The sequence below is a fragment of the Talaromyces rugulosus genome, chromosome IV (genome assembly GCF_013368755.1).
Source record: "Talaromyces rugulosus chromosome IV, complete sequence".
In the NCBI taxonomy this organism is placed as follows: Eukaryota; Fungi; Ascomycota; class Eurotiomycetes; order Eurotiales; family Trichocomaceae; genus Talaromyces; species Talaromyces rugulosus.
This window is the reverse complement of record NC_049564.1, coordinates 1,496,825-1,522,848: the sequence shown is the minus strand read 5'-3', so window position 1 is coordinate 1,522,848 and position 26,024 is coordinate 1,496,825. Positions and strand designations below refer to the sequence as shown.

General features: G+C 49.7%; 11 protein-coding genes across 11 annotated transcripts; 2 read left to right on the top strand and 9 right to left on the bottom strand.

The window, feature by feature from the left end:
• Positions 1–79: 79 nt before the first annotated feature.
• On the bottom strand, positions 80–3,978 carry TRUGW13939_07310 (uncharacterized protein; the record flags this gene model as incomplete). Its single annotated transcript, XM_035490451.1, has 4 exons — positions 80–430; positions 514–2,095; positions 2,147–2,971; positions 3,023–3,978. 4 exons carry the CDS (start codon positions 3,976–3,978, stop codon positions 80–82), a joined length of 3,714 nt encoding a protein of 1,237 aa, XP_035346344.1.
• A 1,009-nt stretch (positions 3,979–4,987) lies between these two features.
• On the bottom strand, positions 4,988–6,784 carry TRUGW13939_07309 (uncharacterized protein; the record flags this gene model as incomplete). Its single annotated transcript, XM_035490450.1, has 4 exons — positions 4,988–5,322; positions 5,392–6,038; positions 6,098–6,234; positions 6,290–6,784. 4 exons carry the CDS (start codon positions 6,782–6,784, stop codon positions 4,988–4,990), a joined length of 1,614 nt encoding a protein of 537 aa, XP_035346343.1.
• Positions 6,785–7,269: 485 nt separating this feature from the next.
• TRUGW13939_07308 (uncharacterized protein) lies at positions 7,270–8,832 on the bottom strand (the record flags this gene model as incomplete). Its single annotated transcript, XM_035490449.1, has 3 exons — positions 7,270–7,599; positions 7,658–8,329; positions 8,380–8,832. 3 exons carry the CDS (start codon positions 8,830–8,832, stop codon positions 7,270–7,272), a joined length of 1,455 nt encoding a protein of 484 aa, XP_035346342.1.
• Positions 8,833–9,173: 341 nt separating this feature from the next.
• On the top strand, positions 9,174–10,759 carry TRUGW13939_07307 (uncharacterized protein; the record flags this gene model as incomplete). The annotated part of the gene is made up of 4 exons (XM_035490448.1): positions 9,174–9,288; positions 9,355–9,806; positions 9,856–10,134; positions 10,199–10,759. 4 exons carry the CDS (start codon positions 9,174–9,176, stop codon positions 10,757–10,759), a joined length of 1,407 nt encoding a protein of 468 aa, XP_035346341.1.
• A 1,195-nt stretch (positions 10,760–11,954) lies between these two features.
• On the bottom strand, positions 11,955–13,564 carry TRUGW13939_07306 (uncharacterized protein; the record flags this gene model as incomplete). Its single annotated transcript, XM_035490447.1, has 4 exons — positions 11,955–12,350; positions 12,426–12,567; positions 12,615–13,148; positions 13,206–13,564. 4 exons carry the CDS (start codon positions 13,562–13,564, stop codon positions 11,955–11,957), a joined length of 1,431 nt encoding a protein of 476 aa, XP_035346340.1.
• A 166-nt stretch (positions 13,565–13,730) lies between these two features.
• On the bottom strand, positions 13,731–14,813 carry TRUGW13939_07305 (uncharacterized protein; the record flags this gene model as incomplete). Its single annotated transcript, XM_035490446.1, has 3 exons — positions 13,731–13,973; positions 14,031–14,190; positions 14,254–14,813. The coding sequence occupies 3 exons, from the start codon at positions 14,811–14,813 to the stop codon at positions 13,731–13,733; spliced, it is 963 nt and encodes a 320-aa protein (XP_035346339.1).
• Positions 14,814–15,194: 381 nt separating this feature from the next.
• TRUGW13939_07304 (uncharacterized protein) lies at positions 15,195–16,637 on the bottom strand (the record flags this gene model as incomplete). Its single annotated transcript, XM_035490445.1, has 1 exon — positions 15,195–16,637. One exon carries the CDS (start codon positions 16,635–16,637, stop codon positions 15,195–15,197), a length of 1,443 nt encoding a protein of 480 aa, XP_035346338.1.
• Positions 16,638–17,194: 557 nt separating this feature from the next.
• On the bottom strand, positions 17,195–17,883 carry TRUGW13939_07303 (uncharacterized protein; the record flags this gene model as incomplete). Its single annotated transcript, XM_035490444.1, has 2 exons — positions 17,195–17,788; positions 17,839–17,883. The coding sequence occupies 2 exons, from the start codon at positions 17,881–17,883 to the stop codon at positions 17,195–17,197; spliced, it is 639 nt and encodes a 212-aa protein (XP_035346337.1).
• Positions 17,884–18,311: 428 nt separating this feature from the next.
• On the bottom strand, positions 18,312–19,439 carry TRUGW13939_07302 (uncharacterized protein; the record flags this gene model as incomplete). Its single annotated transcript, XM_035490443.1, has 3 exons — positions 18,312–18,616; positions 18,670–19,124; positions 19,177–19,439. The coding sequence occupies 3 exons, from the start codon at positions 19,437–19,439 to the stop codon at positions 18,312–18,314; spliced, it is 1,023 nt and encodes a 340-aa protein (XP_035346336.1).
• Positions 19,440–20,463: 1,024 nt separating this feature from the next.
• Positions 20,464–21,685, bottom strand: TRUGW13939_07301 (uncharacterized protein; the record flags this gene model as incomplete). The annotated part of the gene is made up of 3 exons (XM_035490442.1): positions 20,464–20,657; positions 20,711–21,506; positions 21,590–21,685. The coding sequence occupies 3 exons, from the start codon at positions 21,683–21,685 to the stop codon at positions 20,464–20,466; spliced, it is 1,086 nt and encodes a 361-aa protein (XP_035346335.1).
• A 1,775-nt stretch (positions 21,686–23,460) lies between these two features.
• On the top strand, positions 23,461–25,657 carry TRUGW13939_07300 (uncharacterized protein; the record flags this gene model as incomplete). The annotated part of the gene is made up of 3 exons (XM_035490441.1): positions 23,461–23,863; positions 23,917–24,618; positions 24,678–25,657. 3 exons carry the CDS (start codon positions 23,461–23,463, stop codon positions 25,655–25,657), a joined length of 2,085 nt encoding a protein of 694 aa, XP_035346334.1.
• Between the last annotated feature and the right edge of the window lie 367 nt (positions 25,658–26,024).

The following is a 26,024-nucleotide window of genomic DNA, read 5'->3' as shown; positions in this document are numbered from 1 at the left end:
TAGGCTGAGACTTTACGTGGTGGAAATAATTCTTCAGCATCAGATGTAATCAGTATTGACGTTTTTTTTTGGCTTCAAATCAACTCCGTGGCCTGTCTGCCGTGAGCAGTAGCTTCACCACAACCTTGTGCCCCATGATTTCCGCACATTCTAGTATTATCTTTCCCCTGGATCTTTTGACGTCCAGGTTAACTCTGCCCGTTGCAAGCAGGAGTCTAACTACCATATCATGCCCATTTTCTGCCGCATAGTACAAGGGTGTATACACGTTGTAACGATCTTTAAAGTCTGGATCGACCTTTTCCTGCGCAAGGAGCAGCTTGACTACTCTTCCATGTCCCTTCTCTGCTGGAAATGACAAAGGGGTTCGCTTCTGATATCCTGCCGTTGGGTCTGGGTTGGGTTTTCCCGTCGCAAGCAGTAGCTTGTTCTTGCCGCACGTGTTAGCAGTGTCCCCTAACGGTCACATGCTCTATCTAGATCGACACTATTTGTATCAAGTAGAAATTTCACTATTCGATCACGCCCATTCTCCGCTGCGTAGTGAAGTGGTGTTCGTCCATTGAGAGTGTCTGCTTTATCTGGGCTGACCTCTTTTTTCGTAAGTAACAATCTCACCACGCTCTCATGCCCATTCTCTGCTGCATATGACAGCGGTGTCCGGCCATTAGAGTCCTCAGAATCCAGATCAATGCCATCCGTTTCAAGTAGCAGCTTGACCATAGTTTTACGCCCGTTTGCTGCCGCATATGACAGTGGTGTTCGTTTATGGTAATCGTGCCTATTGTCGATGTGTGGGCCACGATATAACAAAAGCTTGACAGTCGGCTCATACCCTTTTACTAAGGCAGACGGCAGTGACGTTCGATCATAGTAGTTCATCTTCGGGTTCGGATCGGCGCCAGCTTCAAGCAGAAGCTTCACAATATCCTCGTGTCCGCCCTCTATAGCTAGCGATAGCGGATTTCTTTGACCATATGACCTACTAGGGATCTGGAAATTTGGATTTGCACCTTTATCCAGTAGCAACTTTGTTATAGCAATATGCCCTCTCCAAGCTGCATACCACAGCGGTCTCCATAAACCCCATCCCCCGGAATTTGGATCTGCACCATGTTCTAATAGCAATTTAACCACCTCTTCATGCCCCCTGTCCACGGATATTGACAGGGGCTTGGCCAGCCAGGTATTTTCAGATTCCATATCAACCTTATCTTTTGCAAGGAGCAATTTGACCACTTCTTCATTTCCCCTTTCTGCGGCCCTAGATAACGGGGTCCATCCGTAAATGTCCTTGGCATTTGCATCGTGTCCTGTCTCAAGTAATATCATGGATACTTGTACCAGTCCGAAGTACGCTGCAAGATGTAGTCCCACCACATTCTTGAAAAGGCGCGGCTTTGGGCCGCGATTGGTGTCTTCCATCACGTGGCTACAACCCGAGATTTTTACTTCGTCATTTAGAAGGGATATGATTCGCTGTACTGCCTGTGTTGAAGCTTCACGGGCATGATATCCCCAATTTCGGGCGGCATAGTCATACAGGATATTAGACTGCAGTCGTGCCCAAAGATGTTCCTTCGTTGAACAAAAGCTCGCACCAAAATTATCAAATGATAGGTAGGTTACACATGTCTCTGTGATATTGGTTTCTGCGCCCGGGAACCAATGGCTTTTTGTTTCTTCAAAGTATTCTTGTGTTGTATAGTGAACTAATCGAATGATGCCGCTTTCTTCGTCAGTCGTGACCAATCCAGCGCACACGGACAATATGTCCTCGACTTGCGGCATGTTGTCCGAATCAAGTGCAGGATCCCCGGCTTCAATGGCAAGGGCATGTTGAAGTTCCCATTTGGTCAATGGTCTCTTTGCGCATGTGATCCACGATAGAACTTGTATAGCAAGTTGCCGTAAATCTGGCTTCTGGCTGTTGATCCTATCCATGGTTTGCTTGTATGCATCGGTTAATGCTTCAAGCATCTGACCATCCCCAAATTTGAGTTTTTGGTTCTGAAATTGTTTTAACGCGTTTCTAATTTTGGTTGTTGTAGTTTTGTCGCTAAGTAAGCCAAGGTAGATCTGTGCTAGGAGAAACCTAAACATCTGTCAGCCCATTCTCACAGATATTGATCAATTGAGCACATACATCCCGTCGACAGTATGTGAAATAACATGTACAATCTCTTCTAGTAGTTTCCGGTTCTCGGCTCTGGTGACAAAAGGTCGTAGCTCAGCCATATGGCCTTCGAGATATCGTTGTATGTCTTCCTCGCTTGCACGAATTTCTAATGACGGATGCCCGTCAAACTTGTCCCTGATATCTGGAACGAACCTCGAAGTCGCAAAGACGTTTGCTTTGCAGCTGGCCCGAAGGTTAAAAATCTCTTTTAAGAACCTGGCTCGGTTGCCTCTGGCTTCTTGACATTCGTCGATAGCATCGATGATGATGAATACTCTAGAATAAATGGCAATCACAGACCGTAGAGCCTCGGAAATTTCATGCAGCAAAGGCCGCGTCTGTCTTTGTTTGTGTTGGTTGTATAGTGAATTTACTTTTTCTGGAAGGGAAGAGCGGCATTGACTTAGTTGTTTCAGCAGACCAGCCAAAAGGTCCTGAGTTTGTTGCTGGTCTTGCTGTCGGAAGTCACAGTATAGGTATGCAATGCCAATATCCGGGTCATCGCTGAAGTGTCTTGTCAATTCTTCAATCATGATCGATGTGAGAATGGTCTTTCCTGCTCCTGGAATACCTGGACAGAACAAAACCCCCTGGTCTGTGTCCAGCCATGTCTGGTATTGTGTCGTCTCTACAAGCCATCTGCCTGTACCAGGCTGCCGTCGGCTAAGGCAGTCACTCTGCTGAAGACCATAGTCAACTTCCGTGAGCCAGTTTAAAATATTTTGACGATCTTTATCATCTTGCCGGAGCTTCACATGATGGATATTCTTTTCTGTGATTTCAGAAATATAGCTATATAATCAGCGAATCATGAATATATTTCAACATTAGACCGATATATACCTCTTAACTTCACTGACCGGCATATGAAAGAAAAGCTGTCTAGCATATGCTGCCGCTACTGCTGCTGCGTATCCATGCCATTTGTCATTCTTGTGAGAGTCACAATAGTCTGAGATCCCACGAACCACAAGGCAAGGAAAATCTACTAGAGCACCTGCTGCCTCAGTCTCAAAGCACAGAAGATTGTACTGTGTCGCTTGTAGATCTCGTACTGTGGCATCCTTGATTACCATCTCACCAGATGCGATAGTTCCTCTATGTACAGCAATGTAAGACTCTTCATCCTCGTCGATTGGTCTTTCGACACGCTGTGAATGGTCACATCCGGCTTCGTGGTAGGGCACTCCAGGCTTTGGATGAATATAGCTTGGCTTGTATAAATGATCATGCGCCGTACCTGGGCATTTGAATTTCCGCAGTCCTCGAATACTTGTGTCGATTCTCTTGATATTTTCATCGAGGGGATCCTTGCGCGACATGGCTCTATCGACCGCTAGGTCTTGTGCAGCATTAAGAAGTATGGCCGGCGGTGGAGCAAGAGCACCGGTGCGCTCGAACTCGCCAACTTTTGCTTTCCCATGGTCGTATTGAATGGCGCCTGAGTGTCCGTCTGTGGGCTTGCTAACGACGACATGCCCGAGCCGTATCATTCCCTCATCAGTCTTTACAGGGACACCACCTCCGATGCCAACCAAAAGACCGAATTTCAGATTCGGAAAGGTATTTCGCATTTGTGTAACAACAGCAGCTGTGGAAGTATTGCCTGTTATTGGGAGTCCTGCAATGACGACGTTATGCCCGGCAATTTCCCCGAGGTTATAAACGTTATGATCGCTTGGCGGCTGCTTGAGGCGTTCATGCTTTTCGTCTAGCATTGATAATGCAGCGATTTGTTCTACCTCCAACGGGCAGATCCATCCGACTGCGTAGTTTTCATGGTTGAGTTTCTTCGACATGGCATAGACTTGACCAGTCTATGTACTTGTCAGTCCCACCCCCAACACAATAGGTGATTGATAAGTATCTATCCTGGGCTGATATCTAGGAAGTTCTATCAATATCGATCTAAAGGCTCCCAGAGAGTAGATATACAAACCAGGGGAAAACGTCAACTAGGAATAGAAAAAGAGTGAGGATATGTAATGCTGGAGTCAAGTATTGAGTACTAATAGAATCTGTGCCATCTGGCCTGGGGGTTGAAGGAGAAAACTCTGGTTTTCCCTTGAATCTGTAACATCAGCCTTGTTTACAACAGTCTCTAACCAACATAGGAAAAGATTACCGTGCTGTGCGACCAAGTGGGAGTGGCCATTTCTGATTGATTGAGTCCTGTTGTAAGCGCCGTGGCGCTGTCGACCCCACCAAAGCTAGATCATGGAGATAAATAATTACCAGTTTAATAGAATGTTTAGCATGGAAAGGAAGAATAATCGAATATCACTAAAGTGGACGTTTAGAAATTACAAGTAGAAATAGGAGTGTTGAAATTGTTATGTAAATTTGCATTAGTTAACTAAATAAACTAATTCATAATGGTAATATATAGTTATAAAGGGAAATTAGGTGATAGCCCATCAATTTTAAAAACCAAATTTAATTGGCTTCAGTATTTCTATATAAACATACTATATAGTTGTATAATAACACATCTACATGTTTAAATTGATATATAGAACCATCTGAACCTCTAGGTTATGAAAGTATGTCCCGTCCCTCCCGCGGCATCACATTGATACCACACGCCGCTTTATGAAAAAACATGTCCCCATTAATATTTGTAGCATGGATATCGGCACCTCTATTGCATAGAAAATTTTCAGTCTGCACTTGGCGTAGATCCATAGCCGTAGTATGGTTGATATTTGCGCCGGTATTTATTTATATGATCTAAACCAGGAGTACACATGCATGTAGGATTGATCATATATAAAAAAATAATAATCACATATATTGATGATGTTACTATCACGGCTTCTCAGCCAGCATCCTCCTTGTAGTATCTACATCCCTCGGCACGAAGCGCACATGGCGAACACGCGGCGTCACTCTAGAGTTCTCGTTCTCTAGCAAACCCTTTAGTGGATCAGCAGCATCTGAACCTAAATCTCCATCGGCGGGCAACAGCTTGAAATGCGCGAACAGGTGCAAAAATACTGTGTACAGAACTTTACTGGCGAGCTGGCTGGCTACGCACATGCGCCCTCCAATACCGAATGCGTACTGGTGCTGATGAGACTGACTCTCACCTTCTAGCCAACGCTCGGGGGCGAAGGTGTCAGGGTCTGGGAAGACGGCAGGGTCTATTGAGTGTTAGTGGAAATTCAGAGAACTGTCACCTAGGTAGAAAGGAGAGAGAAAGGGATGGATACCTCTCGAGCAGGCCCACGAGTTCAAAAACACCATTGTTCCTGCTGGAATAACAGCCTCATTCCATAGGACCTCCTTATGTGTCGCCTTCGGCAAGGCAAGCCTGAGCACAATGAAATATCTCCCAATCTCCTTTATAAGTGCCTCAATATACTCAACCCGCGAGTGTGCAACATCCGGGTTTGTTAGTAATGTCGGATCCGTCTCTTGAATGGCCTTGTACGCTCGTTCTTGCAGGTCCGGCCGATGTGCTAGCAAAAGACATGCCCACATGAGCGTACGCTTGCTCGTGTCCGCCCCAGCCATCATGCTAAGGCTTATACTCAACAACTCACCTTCGGAAAGCCCCTTGCTGTCCGGATCGCGGAGTACGTTTCCTTGGATACACGGCTGGTCTGTCCCTGACGCGATCTCCTCGCGTAGCCTCTCCTGTAGCTTAGCATGATAAGCATGGCGGCGCTTTCCTACGGAAGCGAGATGGGATCCATCTTTGAGCCCCAACGCGGAAGCAATCGAGTTGAGTGGGCGTAGCAGAGGAATGTAGTTGTCATAATTGCTAGACGTTTCGCGAAGGCGGGAAATCTCTTCTTCGACGTAGATGATCTCTTTGAGCACATCGTTTGTGGAGAATTCCTTGATATCTTCAACCCTAAGGACAAGAATTCATTCGCATCAGATGAATCGAGTACACGAGCAAAAGGCGCTTACCGTGTGCCATAACTAACTGTAAGACTCACGTTTATGGCAAACTTGCGGGCGGGAAACATGACATCCAGTGCAGTCTTGCCACCATCGCAACCGCGCAGGATATCCAGCAGCCAGGCTCTTGATTCTTTATTGAGGATCTGGAGTAGTTCTGTTAGCCGCCAATCTACATCAATTGATATGTAATTTACGTACCGGCAGATAACTCTCAACACTGACACGATTCAGCGCCGATGCAGCGACCTTGCGCCTACGCTTGCAGCTATCGTCCCATGGACTAGTTCCGATGCTCGTGACGGGCCCGTTTCGCTGCACTTTTTTATGCAGGACATAGAAAATAGGTCGTGAGTTGGTTGCCTCGCGCTGGCGAATGAACAGGGCCTCGGCGGCAGCTGTGGTGTTGACTACAACCACCGTCGAATTTCCCAACTGGACCTGGAAGACGTCGCCATATTTACCGGCCCATTTTCGCAGCTCGTCAGACGTAATCGTGCCGCTCAGCGAAGGCAAGCTTCCCACAAGAGGGAAACCCCAGGGACCAGGGAGCTTGCGCACTCTAAGCTGGAAACGAACAAGCTCATTGTAGAAGATATAAAGAACCAAGAGTGCTGCTGGCGCCAAGAGTGCGAGCTGAGTGTAGTGCTGCCAACTATTGCCAGGTACTACTGCAAATAAAAAGTTGCTCCCCATTGTGACGATTGGAGGAAACAATTCCAGATAATCTCGCTCTGATCATGGAAAAACCAATCTTGATGAATAATAATAAAATCGCGGTTGGTGATTTGAAAGCGATAAGAGTCCCGTAGCCCTAAGTCCGGATTTTTTCCCGAAAAGGGAAATAAAAGGCGGGAGACGTTGGAACATCACGCTATCGCTGCTATAATCACGACATTGCTGTATAAACTGGAAACGCTTTTGATTGAGATTAATTACCCCGCTGGCCGAGACACTATGACTGCTAACCGAGTCATGATAAATATTGGGAATGATTTATGCGCGCAATCGCTTGATGGATGACATGGAATTAAACTGAGGGGAGCACCAATAATAGGTTGACCCCGTATTATTCACGAATATGCGATATATACAGATTTTATGGTTCAGACATAATTAGATGTCGGACACGGCCATTTCGAGGCCAAACACGACTCATGGAGCAACTAATACGCGACCAGTCATATGTCTTCGTCCGCCTTTACCACCTTTTGCTCATGTTTGCCGGATTTCCCGACACTGAACTGATTGGGCTCGCCCCATTCCTCCCTGATAGCCCTCTCCCGTGTAGACCGGTACATGTAGGGCGAACTTCTGTAATGGGTGTGCCATTTCCGGCCTTCCCACTCGTCCTCGACCGGCCTGGAACCCTCTGCCCGTACCTCCTGTCCTCGACGCTCGATATCGGCCCACACTCGGAGGAGGTTCTCTCCGACAAGAAGACGTATTTGGTCGTCGGTGGCCCCGCGTGCCATGAGTAGTTCGACCAAGTCTGGAAACTTGGATACATCCTGAACGTGTTTTCGGTTGGTCAGCAAGGAACAATCAGTGGATTAAAACTATACGCACCTCTAGTCCAGCCGGCGTGTGCGGCGTGCCGCTAAAGTCGGAGCCAAGTCCGACATGTTCCCAGCCTGCGACTTCGGCCAGGTGCCAGATGTGGTCGACCACATCGTGGATAGTCACTGCGCTAGGATCCTTCATGTTGAGGAAGCGATTGACAAACACAGCCATGACAATTCCTCCGTTCCTGCGGACGCCCCGGAGCACGTCATCTGGGACGTTGCGCAGATGCGGTGTGATAGAAAATGCCCCCGAATGAGAGAAGATGATAGGCGCCTGGGTTAGCGACAGCACGTCGCGCATGGTCTGGTGGGAAACATGCGACAAGTCTAGCATCATGCCCAGCCGGTTCATCTCGCGCACATACGCAGCCCCAAAGGCAGTCAGGCCCGGGTCCTCGCCCCCTGCCGCTACCGTTGATGCCGATGTAGCCCACGCATTGTTGCAATTGTGCGTTGTTGTAATGTAGCGTACTCCTAGATCGTAGGCTTGCCGGATAGCCGCTATAGAACCGCCCAGCTGATGGCCGCCCTCGATGCCGAGCATGCTCGAGATCTTGCCAGACTTGAAAGCTTTGCGCACGCATGACGGGGTGGTACAGTAGGTGAATATGTCGGGATACTCAGCAATAAACCGCTTTGCGACGTCAATCTGCTCGAGCGTGTCTCGCACCAGCCACTAGAAACCACCGTAAGCCAGAGTCATTTATTTGCTGCATAATTCCTCACCGACGGGTCCTCAAAGTGCTTTTGAGCCTTGTCGCAGTGCACGTGGACACTCCAGAATTGGCCACCCATTAAACCCTGCTTCATGCGATTGATATCCGTGTGGCCCAGCAGACGCTGAGTCGGGTCGAAGCGGCCGTCGTAGATGCGATTTTGCAGCTCGATGCGCAGTAGCCACGGGAGATCATTGTGCCCATCGATCAACGGCGTTGACTGTAGCACTCGCCGCGTCCGCAGCGCATAGTTTGTAGGATCAATAGGTGCCTCGCCTGGGACCAGCCAGCTTGCCACCGATATCAAGGGAGCGACGAGGACGGCGAGCCCTGCGACCCCCAGCGCGCGCCAAACCCATGATTGCCGACGTTGAGGGTGAACGATGAGCGCCGTATTATTATCTTCTCGCTCATTAACGCTCTCCAGCCTTTCTGAAAGGCTCACAGGTACGGCCTCAGGCATGGTGGTGGGTAGTTGAAAGAAGATGGAGGGGAAAACCCTTGCCTGAGGCAGGGTATAACAGTTAACTAGGCACCCCCGGCTTCGGCGGCTAATTTACCTCGTTCCTTGCTCCATAAGTCATGGCATATTCGTCTCGTTCTAAGTTTCGACTAACGAACAACCGGTAACCAAGCCGAATTTCGCGCTTGGAATAGTACGTCAAATGATACTACTCCGCTATGGCGCCATCTAGTGATAAGTGCCTTTCAGGCTCGGTTGCCGTCTATATATGAGGCTGTCATTCTGGTAAGAACGTGCGACAATACTTAGCAAATTAGTTTATAGAAAGCATAGCAGTCGCCATGGCCGATAGCGATCGTGATGACAAGCACGATGTCGAGATCTCCCAAGCTAGCGAAACCGTGGTGCGGAAAAGGCTTCTGAGGAAGACGGACTTTCTCGTGCTGCCAGGACTATGTATGCGCCTCTCTTATGATTTAAAAATTCAAACGAGGAATTTCGACTAACGATAGCTCACTACAGGCATCGCCTATTTCACCAACACGCTTGACCGCGCGAACTTGGGAAATGCAAAAACGGACGGTCTAGAGACAGACCTTGGTCTGGTTGGCAACCAGTACTCACTTTTGCTTGTTCTCTTCTACGTTCCCTATGCTCTATTTAATGTTCCATGGACCATTGCCGCTAAGAGGTTCAATCCAAATGTGATCATCTCGCTCGCCATTGGCGTTTGGGGAATCTGCACCATGGCATCGACGGCGGCCACTAATTTTGGTGGCATTATGGCCACGCGCATTGTCATGGGCGCAGCGGAGGCCGCCTATAAGCCTTGCGAGGTGTACTACCTGACGCTGTTTTACACGCGTAGGGAGATTGGTGTTCGAGTGTCTATCATCGGTCAGATGGGGTTTATTGCTGGTGCAGTCAGCGGACTCATCTCCTGGAGTGTATTCCGTTGGACAGGCGGGTTACATGTAAGATGCTCTCCAATGGTCATGTATAGGGTAATACTAATGAAACCAGGGCTGGCAATATCTGTTCCTGATCGAAGGATCTATAACTGTAGCTGGCGCAGTCATCCTCTTCTTCTTCGCCCCTCGAGGTGTACAGGCAAGCAAATGGTATTCCCGGGGTGAGAAAGATCTGGCCAAGAAGCGTCTTGCCGAGGACACTGAAGAGCAGGACAACCGATTTCGATGGAACGATGCCAAGGCACAGCTGCTGCATTGGCCGACTTGGGCATATGCCTTTCTCGCGCTGATGTATGGCGTTGGCGTGGCGAGTAGCTCGAATTTCTTGCCTGTGAGTGGTTTTCTCTCTTTTAATCCACAGAGTTGAAGAAGTTGAAACTAACTGTTTCTTCCAGACTCTCATCAAACGCCTCACCAAAGACACAGTCAAGGCCAACCTCTACACAATCGGGCCGAACCTGGTGGCCTCGGTGATCCAAATCTCAGCGACATGGACATCTGACCGTCTGCAACAGCGTGCCCTCGTCGCGTCCAGCACTATCGTCGTCTCGCTGCTGGGCTGGATTCTTCTCGGAACCCTCGACCTCGAGTCCCATCCTAGTGTAGGCTACTTCTTGACTTTTCTTATCACAGGTTTCACTTTTATCCCCAGCAATATTATCCCTGTATGGCTGGCCTCCAATGTCCCAACAACAACCGGCCGAGCCGTTGCCCTGGGACTGAACTATATGGCTATGAATATAGCGGGTATTTTCTCTTCGGTGTCGTTTCGCGCACAGGATGCGCCTGTATATGTGCCTGCGCTGGTTACCTGTGGCGTGACCCAGGGCGTATTCATGTTGGCCTGTCTGGTTCTGAGGCAGTATTATGTCCATTTGAACAAGAAGCTGGACAGTGGAGAAACACCTTGTGCGCCTGGCATGGAAGGGCGGCCGGATTATCGATATGCTATCTGATGAGAAAATCAAGTTTTACAGACCCAATGTATAGTAACAGACTGTCATCTAGACGTTATATGGTCGCCAAATGAAATACCACCAAGTCACCAGAAACCAGTTGGACAGGTAGCATCTATAGAGTCGCTTTTCGAATTGAATTCATGTATCATATGAATTTCGTATGGACGATGTTATTTTTAGTGGTGTCGTCAACTGGTGCCTAACCCTCAACACGACCGCCTTGCAAACGGCGGCTTTTACCAGTCACCACTAACAACAACAAAAGGCTAGTTTTCTCACGCCACTCGACTGCCAAACTTCAACCACCATAATCCACCCATTTCGAAGACATTCATAACTAATTTACGCATTTAAAGGAGCATCCGCAAAGTTCTACAACCAGTGCCATGCCGACCAGCTTCCTCAGCCTCCCCCCTGAGATTCGCAACGAGATATACAAATACATAGTCGTGCAAAGAGAGCCTGTTATTTTATGGGCCTTGCGGTTCATACACCAGCCAGAATATCCTGTACCTGCTAGAGATCCAAACCGAGATTCTTCGCGTCAATAAAACTATCCACCGCGAAGCCAGCTTTCTGCTTTACAGCCAGAATAGCTTCAGGTTCGTCTTCTGCTCATGCATATTTCAACCCAGACCTTACGATGATTTCTCACCCTTTCAAAAGAATCGGCCTCGAAAATGCAAGTTATCTCCAGCATCTCATTATCCCCTTTCCCTGGTTCACTCTAGATCGTGGAGATGGTCATGATGTCCCTATGGTAGAGACTTTTGATTCTCTGTTCAACCAAATTCAACAGAATTGCACTAGTCTGAAGATTATTCAGTTTAAAATGACCCATTTAGGGTGTGCGATTCGAGGTAGCCGCATCCTGGGGGGGGGGGGGGAAGACTGCCTTAGTAACGTTGCTGAGGGTTTAGCGCTGATTAATATTCGTCTAAGAGCTATTCAATCTCTACTGGATATTGTTGTTGTGAGGGCTTTAATGCCCTTCTCTCTGGGTGTAGGCGTATACAGGGAAATGGAAAGTCACGGGTGGACAGTTATCAGTTGATCGCTATAACTATGAACTACTTTGACAGATCGACAAAAATCAATATTCCATAAAGAGAAAATAATCCAAAAAAATCCCAGTTCTAAACCTTCTATACATTCATACTACCATATTATGTATATATATATATATAATAAATCAAGCCTCCTCGTCTCTCTGCGCAGCTTCAGCGGCTGCCTCCTCTCTCAACCTCCTATCCGTATCACCAAACGTAACCAACATGCCAATATCATACGCCGCCTTGAGCGCGCCTGCCATGACAAAGGCTACCCAAAACATGCCCCTCGCGGCTAGCAAACCCGTCAGCAGCGGTGCCAAACTCGCCGCACTCGTCTTGGCCACATTGATAGTGCCCATGATGGCCGTGCGCTGGTCCGGCGGCAGGGCAGTCGCTAGAAATGTCGAGCGCGGGGCGACGTCCATGTTTTGCGTGCAGGCGCGCAGGATCACAAAGACCATGGCGATAGGCAGCGAAGACGGGATGGGGATCATGGCGAGGCAGAAGGTGGAGGGGAGGTGGGTGAAGACCATGGTCTGTTTGTTTTCTTAGTTTCTTTCTTTCTTTGTTTCTTTCTTTGTTTCTTTCTTCTGTAAAAGAGAGAGACATACCTTGACGTTTCCGAAGCGTTTGGCTATCGACGAGGCGACTAGCATGGACAAAGCCTGGATGATGCTGGTGCCGGAGAAGAACGAGCCCAGACGGCCCTCGGGGAGGTTGAATTTACGTCGGAAGAAATACGTTATCCACGTTCTGGTTCGTTAGTGATTGCCTGAAAATTTAGATTGGACGGAACATACAAAGAAGCCAGACCAGAGGCAAAAGAGTCCAGCGCAAAAAGGAGGATCACGCTCGTCACCAGTCCTACGAATTGCGGTTCAACGCCGGGCAGAAATGGAATGGACCGTCTGGGGCCGACAGGTTGTTCTTGTTGTGGTTCTGTTTCTGTTTCTGGCAGTTGTTCTTGGCTTGAACCCAGCAACGGCTCTGTCTCCGAAACCCGTCCGTTTGAAGCAGGATCTGGCTGAGAGACCTGCTTCTTCTTCTGCTTCTTTGCCGCCTCGACACTCTTGCTCAGCCCGGCAGTCAACAAAAACTTGACCGCACCGACAGCCGCATAGATGAGAAAGATCACACGACACGCTGGAACAAACTCCCAGCCTTTAGTCTCCTGCAGCAGGGTCATAGTCCAACCAGACACCATCATACCCAGGGAGGTACCAGCGCTGCCAAACAAGAGGTACCAGGTGAGGATATCGCTCATGTTTTCTTTGGAGGTGATGTGGGCAATAGTCGATTCCTCGACAGCGCGAAAGGGGCCGATTTCATTGCCACTGATCAGTCAGCTAACAAATCTTTATAAAGTGATATAGAAAGAAAAAAAGACAAACCTCGGACTAATCACACCAAACACCGCAGCCGCCAACAGCGCCCAATAATTGCCAGATAGAGCAAACACCAGACCAGAGACACACATCATTGCAGAGCCCAGCAGCAAGACGGCTTTACGGCCCACGGCATCGGCAAACAGCGTCAAAAAGAAGCTGATCAGCACGTCGCCGACCAGCGTCAGGGTCATGAACAGGCCGATGCGGTCGTCAGGGATGCCAAGGGCAGAAAGGTACGAGGCCAGCACGAGTGTCGAGCAGCCATAGGCAAACAGGCGCACGAAGCGCTGCGCACAGAGCAGTTTGGTGTCGAGCGGGGAGCGCCAGAGGGGGGCGAGCCCGATCTCGTCGAGGAAGTTCATGATCAATTGACTGTCCAATTGATTATTATCAATTGGAAGAGAATTGATCAGTTATAAGGTGTGGACTAGGCAGCAATGAAAAAAAAGATGATGATATTAAAAAAAGGTCATAGCTAAGAAGAAATTACGTTAACTCCGAATCGCCGGGCTGCGTTTCCCTATCCGGCTAGCGCAAGTCCCCCCAGTCCCGTCGCGCGCTCCAAACCACGCGACACGCCGGACAAGTCTTTGCTATCCCCCGCTCGTAGATGCTGATCCAGTTCTCAATGCAGGGCCCATGGAAATTGGTGCCGCACTGCTTGCGACACCAGGCCAGGTCCTGTTTGGACCCCATCCGTTCGAGGCAGATGGCGCACTCGTCGTTGGGCGCTATCGGTTTGCGTCCTTGCCGCCGGTCGCGAGAGAAACACTGCATTGAAAAGTGAGATATGCGACGCAGCGAGTTTCCAAAGTGCGTTCTACTCACTGGTGGTAGATCCGGGCCAATGTCCTCTCCGATATGCGAGTGCTCGACGAGTGGAATGGGTGTCGTCCTCGAGTCTTGCTCCCGCTCTTGATCTTGATCACTTGGTTCGTTGTCTTCAGGAGACTGATTCATCTGATCCTGTCCCCCCTGCGTAACAGATCTAGGTTGAAACCACAAGTTAGGCTCGTACGGATAGACACAGACATGACGATGTACTCTATACCTTGGATTTGAATCATCTACACCTGTCTCTACCGCACGGTATACGTTAACCGCAACATTTAAAGTGTGCTGAGCTCTCTCTTGAGCCTGCCGCCGCACAGCATAGCCACCAGCCTCCTCAAAAGATGAAGGATCCATCTCTGATGTCGTCGTCGTCGTCGTCGTCGTCGTCGTCGTCGCTGCTGGTTTCCTAGTAGCCAGGCTCTGGTTATGAGTAGTGATGTCGTCTTTTATCCGCCGCACCAGATTCTTTATTTGACTGGATCTGCGGTGCCTTGTACACAGGGACAGCCTGGCTAAATACTCAAGATCGTCATCTCCAACGACGATTTTGCGGCGACGTTGCGCATTTCTTTGTATTTTTTTCCATGTTGCTGCTGTCTTTTGTTTCTCCTTTTCTTTTGCTCTTTGTTGTGTTTGGTTGTTGTCACGGATAATGGGATTGCTTGTTGCTTTTGTTGATACGCCGCATTGTTCGTTTGTCCGCGTTGTTCCAAGGCACGCGAGAGTAGCGTCATTGGCTGCCGGGTTGACGGCGAGCAGGTCGTCGAGCGTGGTCATTTTTTTTTTTATATATATTGCCAGTGTAGATGTCGATTGTAGTGGGAAAGAAGAAGTATTTGCAAAGATTAGGATTAGCTTTGTAGTCTGTCTACGACGGTTTTCGTCATGGTGATGCGGTCATCTTGATTGATATACATGGATATGAAGGTCTTGACGTAGATGGGACTTTGGTCTTTGTCGACATTAGACACATGGAAAAAGATCCTGATTCTTGTTGGGAACATTTCAGTTGAAGAGGTGCGTTTATACCAGTTGACGTCCTTGTAAACGGTGACGTGCGTGCCTGACTGCTCAGGCATCTGCCAACAGTAATCAAATATATTAATGTATTAAGTGTAGTATCTAACATTAGTCATATGTACTCTAAACACTTTTAAATCAAGAGCGGGCATCATCGTGTCTGGTCTCTGGCAGAATCTCCGAGGACGGCCGGGGCTGAAGCTCTGGCTGTGCATTTTCTGTAGATTCTGCAGATTCTGCAGGTTCTTGCGAGTGAGCAGTTTCCACAGACCTGGTCCCCACAGATCTACTCGGAACTTGCAGAGTAGCAGAAGTTGGCGGCGACGGCAGGACACCGGACATTTCAGGCTGATCAACACCAGTACCTCCCCCCTCTCCACCAACCCTAACCTCCGACGGCGCAGCACTCACAGCAGCAGCACTCTCCGGCGGCGAGATCTGCAATAGAGGCTGCGTCGCCACCGGCTTTTTAGACGAAGGCCGTCCAACACGCGGCGGCGCCGGACCACCCAGCAATATCATAGATGGATACCCCGTGCCAAACCCATGCCGCAGCCACAGACCCTTTTTCTTCCAAAAACCCGTCTCTTCCCACTTCTCACGCAGAACCTCTGCATCCTCGACGGTGCGTGCTTGGAAACCTTTACGACTGAAACCCAGACAGACTAGCCAGCTCACCGGGAAAATCCAGAACCACCAGGTAATGGGCAGACCGCGGCGGGCTTGCCAGCCTTTCATCAAGCGTTGAAAGTGGAAATAGTTTTCGAACAGGCCGGCGATGAAGATCACAAAGGTCCAGCCAAGGACGGTGATGAGGATGATGGCGAGAGGTGAGATGCCGTAGTAGTACGAGTCGTTGATCCAGCTGCCGTCGCTGCAGTAGTAATACCCGCAATAGTATGGTTCTGAGGAAGACGAAGACGACGACGACGACGACGAAGAGGAAGAAGAGGAAGAAGCAGAATCGATTGGATTGGGATTGTAGCAAGACGGATACGGCGAGTAGTTCTCCCTCAGCACCGATAGACTTGAAGCCGGTACCTGCGTGGGATCAACGTACGCGTACACCTCGGTCACAGTCGTGGGCTGAAACGGCTGGCTGTTGTCTACGTACAAACTGGTCGATATCGAGGTTGGCTTGATGGCGACAGGCGGATACACGCTCACATCGGTGGTGTAGGTCCATGAGGAGCTGCACTGAGTGGGTGCTGTGAAGGCGAGAGCGAGGACGTAGTTTGTGTACACCGAGTCTTCGTACCCGTAGTCGTAGCTGCTCGAGACAGCAGCAAAGGACTGGAATGGATACAGCACCTGCACAATGGTTGCAGGGTCGCTGTCCTCGCCGTAACCATACTCGCTGTCACCAGTCTGCGTGATGGTAGCTGTGGCCAGCGGCGCGAGACCTGTGGGCGACGAGATGGTCTGGATCTGCGTGTAGGTCTCTGCAGCCCCGGTGTACACGTCGTAGTAATCGCTGACCACAGTGACGATTTCCTCGTAGTACTCGGTCACGATCCAGGGGGCAGCAGTAGTGAATGAAACCCAGAAAGAAAGAAAAAACAAAAACGAGAGGGAAGCCATTTTCGGCTGATTTTTAAACGAGAGACTGGCCACCGAGAGGGAGGTTACAATAGAGAAATCACACACAGAGACCGGGAGGCCGTTTTATTTATCATACCGCCATGCGGCTCTAGGCCCGCTCTCTAGCCTCATTCCTTTTTCTTCCCTCGAGGCTTGCAGAGGCAACTTTGTAAATTAGCCAAGATTATAGTGTTTATTTTTCTAGCGCGCTGATTGGTGGCGGCGAGGTCGTAGCGGTTTGAGGCTGAATTGCGGCGAGCATACTGGCTCGGTTCGTATAGCCTCTATAATGGTCGTAGTTAGTGTACTAAAAAGAGACTAATAGTAGTCCACTGCTACCGTGGCAAGGTGCAATTATTTTCTCATCTGAGACTTTCTGTCTGCCTGCTTTGTCTTGGCAGTCCGCATCCCACGACGTTAATCTATTGTAGAACAAAACCGCCACACACAATACATGAGTCGTATATTCATAAAGCTATCAATACCATATCACAACCATATCACAACCAACTCCAATGTAATAATAATAATAATAATAATAAACGTAACAAAGACAACTAACCCTCTGCCCGCAGCGCCCGCAGCCTCGCCCCCAGCGCATCCTCAACCTCCGCATCCACATGCTTCCCAGCAGAGGCTTCTTTGACTTCCTCCTTTGGCGCCGCATCCGACTCGAGCGCCAGACGCATATCCACGCCTGCAGTATCTGCCAACTGCTCCATCATCTTATCCACCTCCGACTCCCCCTCCGCGCCGTACTCTTGCTGCGACACGCCCTGCGCAACATCCGAGATGGCCGAACTCGCAATCTTGAAATCCTCGGACCTGGCCATGAAATTATTCGCATGTGCTAGCAAGTGCTCCAGGTTCACACTCTTCGACGCCGCATCCAATCCCCTCGAGGCCAGTGCCAGCGTGCGCGAAGTGTCGCGCGTGCTCTGGGCGGCTTTGAGTTCGTTGATAATAACGTCTGCCCGCGCGGCTTCGGCTTTGAGCGATACTTGGCGTTTCTTTTCTCGCACGGCCGAGCCAGCGTGGATGCGGGCGATTTGGAATTCGTGCTGTTTCATGGCTTTGTCGGCTTTGGCTTTTTCGGATTTGAAGGTGGCTTCGGCGCGGGCAGCTTCCTTTTTGAGCCGGTTGGAGTGTAGCTATCATTATTTAGTATTTCTATAGGTATATGGGTAGGGGAAAGAAATACCTTCACATTTGTGCGAGCTTCGAAGATGGGATCCCGGAGAACCATGGTGACGTGGAGAGAGGAGAAAGACAGATGATAGACAGATGATAGAGAGAGATGGAGATAGAGATGGGCGGAGGCGGGGCGGATGACGCCGCGGTATAGAGCACCAGTGGCTGCCTGATGGCGGCCTGAGGCACCAACCAATATTTATCGTAGGTTACAAACTTGAAACTACACTACGAGTATTAACTACAGATTACGATATGCAAGTCTTAAAACGTAAAAATAATCACTCCATTAATTTACAGTCTCGTTTCCCACTAAGATTACAGGACAAATCCCCGTCCCAACGCCGATAACTCCGCATGCTGTTTCGTTTCGTTCTTGAATTCCTCTTCGAGGCCGCGTCAATCGCCCACGCCATGGTCATTAGCGACTCCCAACTCGCTCCCCTTACTACATCGGTGCCCGTCTGCCGGAGAGAGGCTCTGCTAACCGCTAGCTGCAATGCTTTGCCCGTCGCATCTCGAAGTGGACGCGCCATGGCTGGGCTGCATGCCAGAAGTCTGCTGAGCACTCTCTTCCGAAAGACCGACGACCGACGAGTCGAGGGGGACAGGCTCGGGGTCGAAATCAACCAATGAATCAAAGGCAAATGTCGGCATGTCTCCTCCGTCGAGAAAGTCAAGGGGGAGCCCGCTTTCATAGAGCTCAGAATCTGAAGCAGCGGGAGAATCACTGTTGAATAGGCGGCGGAAGTCATCGTCAGACAGAGGAGCTGCAAGGTCATTTGCAGCTGTAGCTTGTTCCAAGCCTGCTGGCTGAAATCCGTCGAGGCCTTCGACTGACACTGCAGGTCGCACAACACCGCTGCAGGATGTTGTGTCATATCGGAGGCCTCGGCCAGATCAGTTGGTTTCAGGCTGGGCGAGTAGTCTGTGAGGGAAGGGGTAGGGAAGGGGATCTTGTCCATGGCGAGTTCGTCACGTTCTTGTTTAAATAGGGTGGGTGTGAGGGTCGGCGACTCCAGGTCGGACACGACCGACTTGGGCGTGGTGCCGCGCGAGCCGCGGATTTCGGCGGAGAGCTGGGCAACCTGGCGGTTCAGTCGGTTGTTTTCCGTCTCCATTTGTGAGAGGCGCTGGAGCAGGAACTGGTTTTGTTGTTCCATGCGTTTCTTCTCGCCCTCGAGTTTCTCGACCTCGAGGCGTTTCCGCTCGCGCGATGTTTGTGCGGCGGCTCTGTTGCGAAGGACACGCTCGATGCGGCGTTGTTCCTTTTCATCTTCTGTTTTTGCTCGTTTTCTTTTTGACGTTAGCTTATTGTCTGGAATACTGCAACAACAAATCATCATACCGAGGCGGAAGGTTGGTCTTTGGGGTAGGCAGTTCCTGGCCCCATGACTTTCTCTTCTTGACAGGCTTCTTCTCGTCTGACTTGTTCTCATCTTCGTCCTTGATGTCGATATCGCCGTCGATGTCCTCGAGCTCGGCGTCCACCTCGAGGTCGACATCCAGGTCGACCTCAGGGGCAGGGCTGCTGAGCGAGGTGTCTGCGGGGGAGATGGTGAGTTGAGGAGCGTCGAGCGAGTCGACGTGCGGCGATAGTAAGTTTTCCATGTTTGTATGTGTGTGTGTTGTCTCTGTTGTGATCAACAGTCTTGTATAGGTATGTGGAGGGATAAAGGCGAGGTGCACAGATCGTAGATGTCCACGGGACTGACGGTACTTGAGGATGGTGGGGGGTGGCCGCGATCAGGCCACGGTGTCGTGTCAAGCAGTGAAATCCAGAGTGTGTGCGCCCTGTAGCCTGGTTCCAAGAAGACAGGCAGACAGAAGAAGAATCGAAGGTCAGAAGAGAAGAAAGGCCAAGTGTCCGTTGATGACGGGCAGGGAGAGCAGGCAGCGCCGTTTATAAGGCCAGCGTGGTCTCTCTGCGACCGCGCTAGGCTGCTTTGGGCCCGGGGGCCACCCAAGGGGGCTGTTGGGGGTTGTGCCAATCAGGACGCGTCTATAATTAGCGCGGTGACGGTGGCGGAGTATGTGTTTTTTGATTATTCCGTGATTTTGCTAGATATTTATTGAATATTTTACTTAATATCAATCAATACCTTGCTCTCTGCCCTCAGTCAACACATCCTGCCACAGACCCTGTGGTATTATTACTGTAGAATACACTGTCATGTTAACAGAGAAAGGGGGATAATTCAATATGCCCCGCAAGGGCTGCGATGTTACGTGGCGCTGGCCTCGCAGGGGGCCGTTTCCTCAGCTCCTGCACTGCCTATACTCCGTTATTACTTGCGCAGTGGAGAAGCTCGCTAGAAGGTTCGACCAGTGGAGATGATCTTCAGGGTGATGGTCCATTATTGACGATCATGGATGAGGATGCGAGGTCACTCTGAGGTGACGGTGCCATGAAACATTTAATGTGGACCTCATAAAACAGAGTGCTACGCCGTGCTTTTATTGCAAGATGTACTCTGTACGGAGTAGACGTATAAAGCGTAGCCTGCAAGAATGCATTCCATCAATCGTGCTCAAGTGGTTGTTGCCCCTGCATACTTGATAGACATGCGACATTCCGCATTCCGATTCCACTTCCACTTCCACTTCCACTTCCACTTCCACACCCTCCGACAAACTAGGAGAAGGTCACCTTGATCACCTCGATGTGGTTATTGTTCGTGTACGAAATAGTCAGCGTGTCGCCCGAGGCGTCCAGGTAGGGGTGCACGCCTGGCGCATAGGTGAAGCCGCCATCAATCGGGGTGGGCGTGTACACGGCGACGTCGGCCGACCAGGGGCCCTCGGGCTTCGGAGCCGTGCGAATAGCCACTGTTGATAATTAGAAAAAAACAAGAGAATCAGTAGTACTAGTATCAACTCACCGTCAGCGCCCGCAAAGTGCACGTAAAAGTAGCACTGGTACTTGGGACTCCAGTAGGTGCTGCCCTGGCCAACTCCCCACATGACCGCCGTCTCCGCCGTGAAATTGCTCAGCGGATTGTTGACCTGCCAGCCCTGCTCACGTCCCCACCAGTACTCGTACTGCACCTGGTCCCAGGCGCCAGACGTCGCCACGCGGAGCTGATACAGGTACTGCGAGTCGATCGAGTCCGTGACGACGGTGGGCGCTCCTCCCCAGCCATAGATGTACGCGTCGTTGTCGTCGCGGTACGCCGCGACGTCGCCATATCGAGGATTGTGCTCCACCTCCCACCAATACCCAGAATCGCCGAATCGCTGAACCACTGTCGGGCCCCCGCCGCCGTTTTGCAGCTGCACTTGCGCGATGCCTGCGCCGACCAGCCCGTCGTCGTTTGGTTGACCAGGTAGAACAGCAGGCTGTTGTCGTCGTCGACCGCGCACAGGCTGGTGCCGCCGAACCCGGTCTCGACGGTCTCGCCCCAGTCGGCGTTGAACGGGACGAACTTGCGTTCTTATCGGTTGGAAATATACTACTACGAATATGAGGGGGGGGGGGGGGGGGATACCTGGTTGGAATGCTTTACAGGAGTATCGTCGTTCAACTGCGTGTACTGGACCATGAGAGGGTTGTCGGTGGTCAAGGCCACCGACGTCACGCACCATGCCATGGAACCCCGAGGTATCCTGGTCAGGGTCCGTCACGCCAGTATCGCACCACAGGTTGTCGCCAAAGATGGCATACCAGTTGCCGGCAACCTACCCGACAAACCCAGGATCGCGGTGTGTGTGCAGCTGTTGGTGAGCTGGTCGCCGAGGAAGTCGACCCTGGCGATGCTGACCGGGTTGGTGCCGTAGGGCTTGGTGTTGTTTGGCGCATCACCAGCCAACACCACGGCTGCTGTGGCCGCGACAGAGAGGAGAGTGGTGCTTTTCATTATGGTTTTGAATACGGTATGTTTTCCCTTGACAAGTCAGTCTGTCTGTCTGTCAGTCTATCGCTGTCGACCCGGGATCTTGTTACTCTTATATACACAACCGACGAGTATCCCTGGTCTAACGATCTACTTTATCCCATGGCACCAATTCTACATCTAAAGCCGGAGTTTGGTAAATACTGAGTACTACTTTGTACAACCTACAATAGAGTATAGTGCTAGTCTCCTAGTGCCCCCCTCATCGGCGCCTTTCCATGTCAACCAGAGTTTATCGTAGCGCTGCAACCATGATGTGAACTACTAAATACTAACTACTCGTATTTACAGTTTAGGTTTGGCCACGAGCTGTGGGGTGTTTTTCTGTCAAGTGTAGACTGTATATATCATATTCATATCATATTGTATACATTTATGAAGCTCTAAGGTGGGACTTCAATGAGGAAATACGTTTCTGGAAGTGTAGGTACCTGAGAGCTGTTCCATGTGAACATGATGAGAGTGTGGTAGACAGCTTCAGAGGCTGAAATTCAGAGTGAGTATAAATGTGTACAAAGCGTCAGTATATTTGATTGGCTTATATACATACCGCCCCACAGATATCGGCCAATCATCGGTTGCGATTAAAAATATCTTCATCAGTCTTTGTTTCTATAAAAATGGATATGGTTTCCACATCTAATTATAATTTTAGATAGGACAATATATCAATATTAAACATGTTTAACAAGAGACACTTAACATTGTTCGTCAAGTTTACGGCAGAGCGCCACGGCATTCGGATAAGCATTCAAGAGATACGTTGCTAGGGCATCAACCATAGGAAGAGTGAAGTTCAGTTTGTTTCTGTGGAAGAAACGGATATAAGTGATCAATCAGGACGCATCCTTGGCTATCTCGAGCTTTAGTTCAGGCTGATGCCAAAATCCCTCGGTCCGCCATATATTTGACTGTCTGGCCAAGGATTGCGGAAGATCATCCGGGAAAAAGCCGTCACCTAAGCGTGCCTCTTTTTCAACTCCACATCTTGTGGCCTTTCTAGAAGCATTAGAAAGATCGGGAACTGTTGTAGGAGAGCATGTGGCCCCGTAGAGATCAGATGCCCAGGGTCATCGACCGTGATGGCAGAGCCTACGACATCAAGGCTGGTTCTGTCGGCAGGGGTTAAATGATCAATGGCGGGTGTCGTTACACGATTGCGGTTGTCGCAAACTTGTTCGAGGATTCCAAATCAACTGTAGGTGTGACAACATCTAGAGAACTTTCCGCTGAGGTCGGAGAGTTTTGTTGCGGTACGTTTCCATGAAAAGAGTGATTTGTTTGGGATCCTGAATTGCTGTAGCGGTGGAATACAAACTAAGTTAGGGAGCATTTGGCCGGCTGCTGACCACTGCGTTCAGCCTTTCCCGTCGGGTCTAGCCAGTCTAGTGAATCAACGAAATCGTGTCTAGCGGCCTGGTATAGTGGTTGCATTGGCAGCATGCATGGCGGCCCGATACAATTGCTTGCAGCAGGAAATCGGGCTTTCGAAGCCACATCTAGTTTGATAATGCCAAATGAGTGAGCCTACCTGTTGGGTGCATATGCCTAACTACGTATTCAGAGCATGCATTAATATGCAAAGCTCCCAATACAGTAGAGCGCCGAAAGGCTTGCATTGTCAGCACAGGCAACCATCAGCATGTTGCAGGTCCATGTTATGTAGCCTTGTGTCTAAGATTCTCCCAAATACCTTCCCATCCTCCGTCGAGAAGGCTGGCATCAGTATATATAACAAAATGGCTACCGAGGAACAATTGAAAGAATTGGAAAGAGAGGCGAAGAGTGGGATTGAAGCGCATTACAACGAACTTTGTGAACGGGTCAAAGGCATGGCAAAAGACAGAGCGTGGCGCAGTGGCGAACAGCATCTCGAGGCGAAATTCTATAGAGCAGTGACTGAGGAGGAGGGAAAAAAGCGACTCTTCGTATGCTGCGATGGGACCTGGCAAAATGCATCTGGCACTTCTGCCCCGCTAACAAACGTTGCGAGGTTTGCTCGTGCAGTCGATCGATATGGTATCAACAACGACTTCGTGTCTATTCCTATCCCGCAATTGATTTACTATTCCTCTGGAATTGGATCTGAATCCGTCTTTAGGCTCCCAGTGGATAGTCTCTACTCTGGTGCCACGGGAAAAGGTTGGACCCTACAAGTTACTACCTAGCAGAAACACTAATCAAAAGGCTATTAGGACTCGAAGAAGATATATTAAATGCCTACTGTTTTCTTTGCAACAATTACAATTTTGCTTCGAACAATGATGATATCGTTCTCGTCGGGTATTCTCGAGGCGCGTTCACCGTTCGGTGCTTGGCCGATCTTATCAGCCAGATTGGTCTCCTACGGCGCAAGAATCTGCCCTTCCTCTCTGTTTTATTCAACAGATGGATGGAAACAAGAGACACCCTCGAAAGGCAGCAAATGAAAGTCCACATCCTTGGAATCGACAACTTTTCTCACCCTGTGCGCATCAAGGTGCTTGCGGAATGGGACCCGGTTAGCGCCATAGGTCTATTGGGATGGAAAAAAAGGTTCTCCTTTGTCCAAGACACAGTACCCGCGGCGGTAGATAAAGCCTACGTGGCAGTTGCGCTGGACGAGAAGAGGTTCAGCTTCAAGCCAATGTTGTGGACACGAAGTGCCGACTCCAAAACCGAGTTTGAGCAGTGTTGTTTCTCTGGATGTCATGGTGATATTGGGGGTGGAAATATTGACGCTGGCCTTTCTACGGCGTCCCTGTTATGGATGGTGGCAAAAGTACGAAATGCCTCCGATGCATCGTTTGATCAGGAAGCTCTTCTAGACATGGTTCAACCGCCCCGGTCTTACAGACCATGGTGGTTTCCTTTTATACTTAAGGAAACAAAGGCTCACAGCCTGGCCTGGTCAGAAGGTACAACTCCTTGGGACTAATAGGCTCCTTCTTGGAGACTCCAGGCTTACTTTGCACAGGCAAAATCAACGAGACGCTAACGTGGTGGTGGCTTATACCGCACGCCTTGATGTATGTTTTTACGTGTGGATGGTCAAACGGACGACGCAAGAGGCATCTCCAGAAAGTCAAAGGTCTACAGACTACAAATTCAGATGGCTCCCTAACTCCCCACCTTAAGCTACACCGTACGGTTAAGAAGTCCGGTTATTACCAGAACTTCGTTCAAGACGACCCTACAGACTATGAAAAGGACCTCTGGAACACGTGGAAAAAGCAAGTGGACATGTGGTACCCCTACTCACAACACGGCATAAACATAGAACACTGGGGAACAGATTATGAGGGTATGAAATACTGGAGTGATACTTTGTCTAGATTTCAATTGGAAACTTTTCACAGGGACAAGTGGGATTTTGTCGAGCAGGCGATTCAACTGTGCCGGAAGATTAGATGTAGCTCGAACAGCACAGAGAGCGTCCGAGACTTGGCAGCTAAGTGCGTGAGGGCGGCCAAGGAGATGCAGGAAGCAAGTAACAGGTCCTTCACCAATCTCGACATCGCGATCACTGGTGCCCAACCTCCGAATGCAACCAATCTCGACACCGCGATCGCTGCTCCGATTGTAGCCGAGCTCGAGGCTACATTTAGGAAGGTCGTTCAGCTTATCAGCCTCAGTGAGCATAGCAATAATGATGCTAGGGAACTCGACGAAGCTGCTCGGTTCAAAGTGGTCATGCTTGATTTGACGAAGCTTCAGCGCGCCACGATACGCGAGAAAGAGAAGATTTCAGGCTTACTGGGCAAGGCAGAAGAGGCAGATATGAAGATAAAAGAACAATACATAGATATCGATAGAACGACTCCAGCAGCAGAAGTAACTCGAGCAGCAGAAGCGGTTCTGGACGCCGCTTTGGAGGCGTCGGCGATATGGAGGGTCAGTGAAGAGGACTGGAAGAATGCATTTGTGATTCGGAAGTACCAAGAATTGGGAATTTAGGTACCCACATGACACAAAGTGAACGGTGCGGCGCCGACTTCCAAGCAGTGGAAGGTCGATCTAGGGCCGCTCATTGCATGTTGCCAGGGTATGTGGTTGTGGATGTTCAGTAGCTTTATATCACAGGGCTAGGCAAGGGATCTTGATAGTCTTATCACTATTAGGTAGGTATTTTACTTGGACTAGGAAAATTGATAATGGCTATATATTTCATCTATCTACAACTATAACTATCTATCATGATGGCAATGGATAATAAAGCCAACAACAACAAACACTGTAGATATACCACGCCCCTGCCCTGCCAGATAACTCCGATTTCTGCCCACGTTAATCTCAGGAGTCCCTCTTCCCTCACCGGACACAT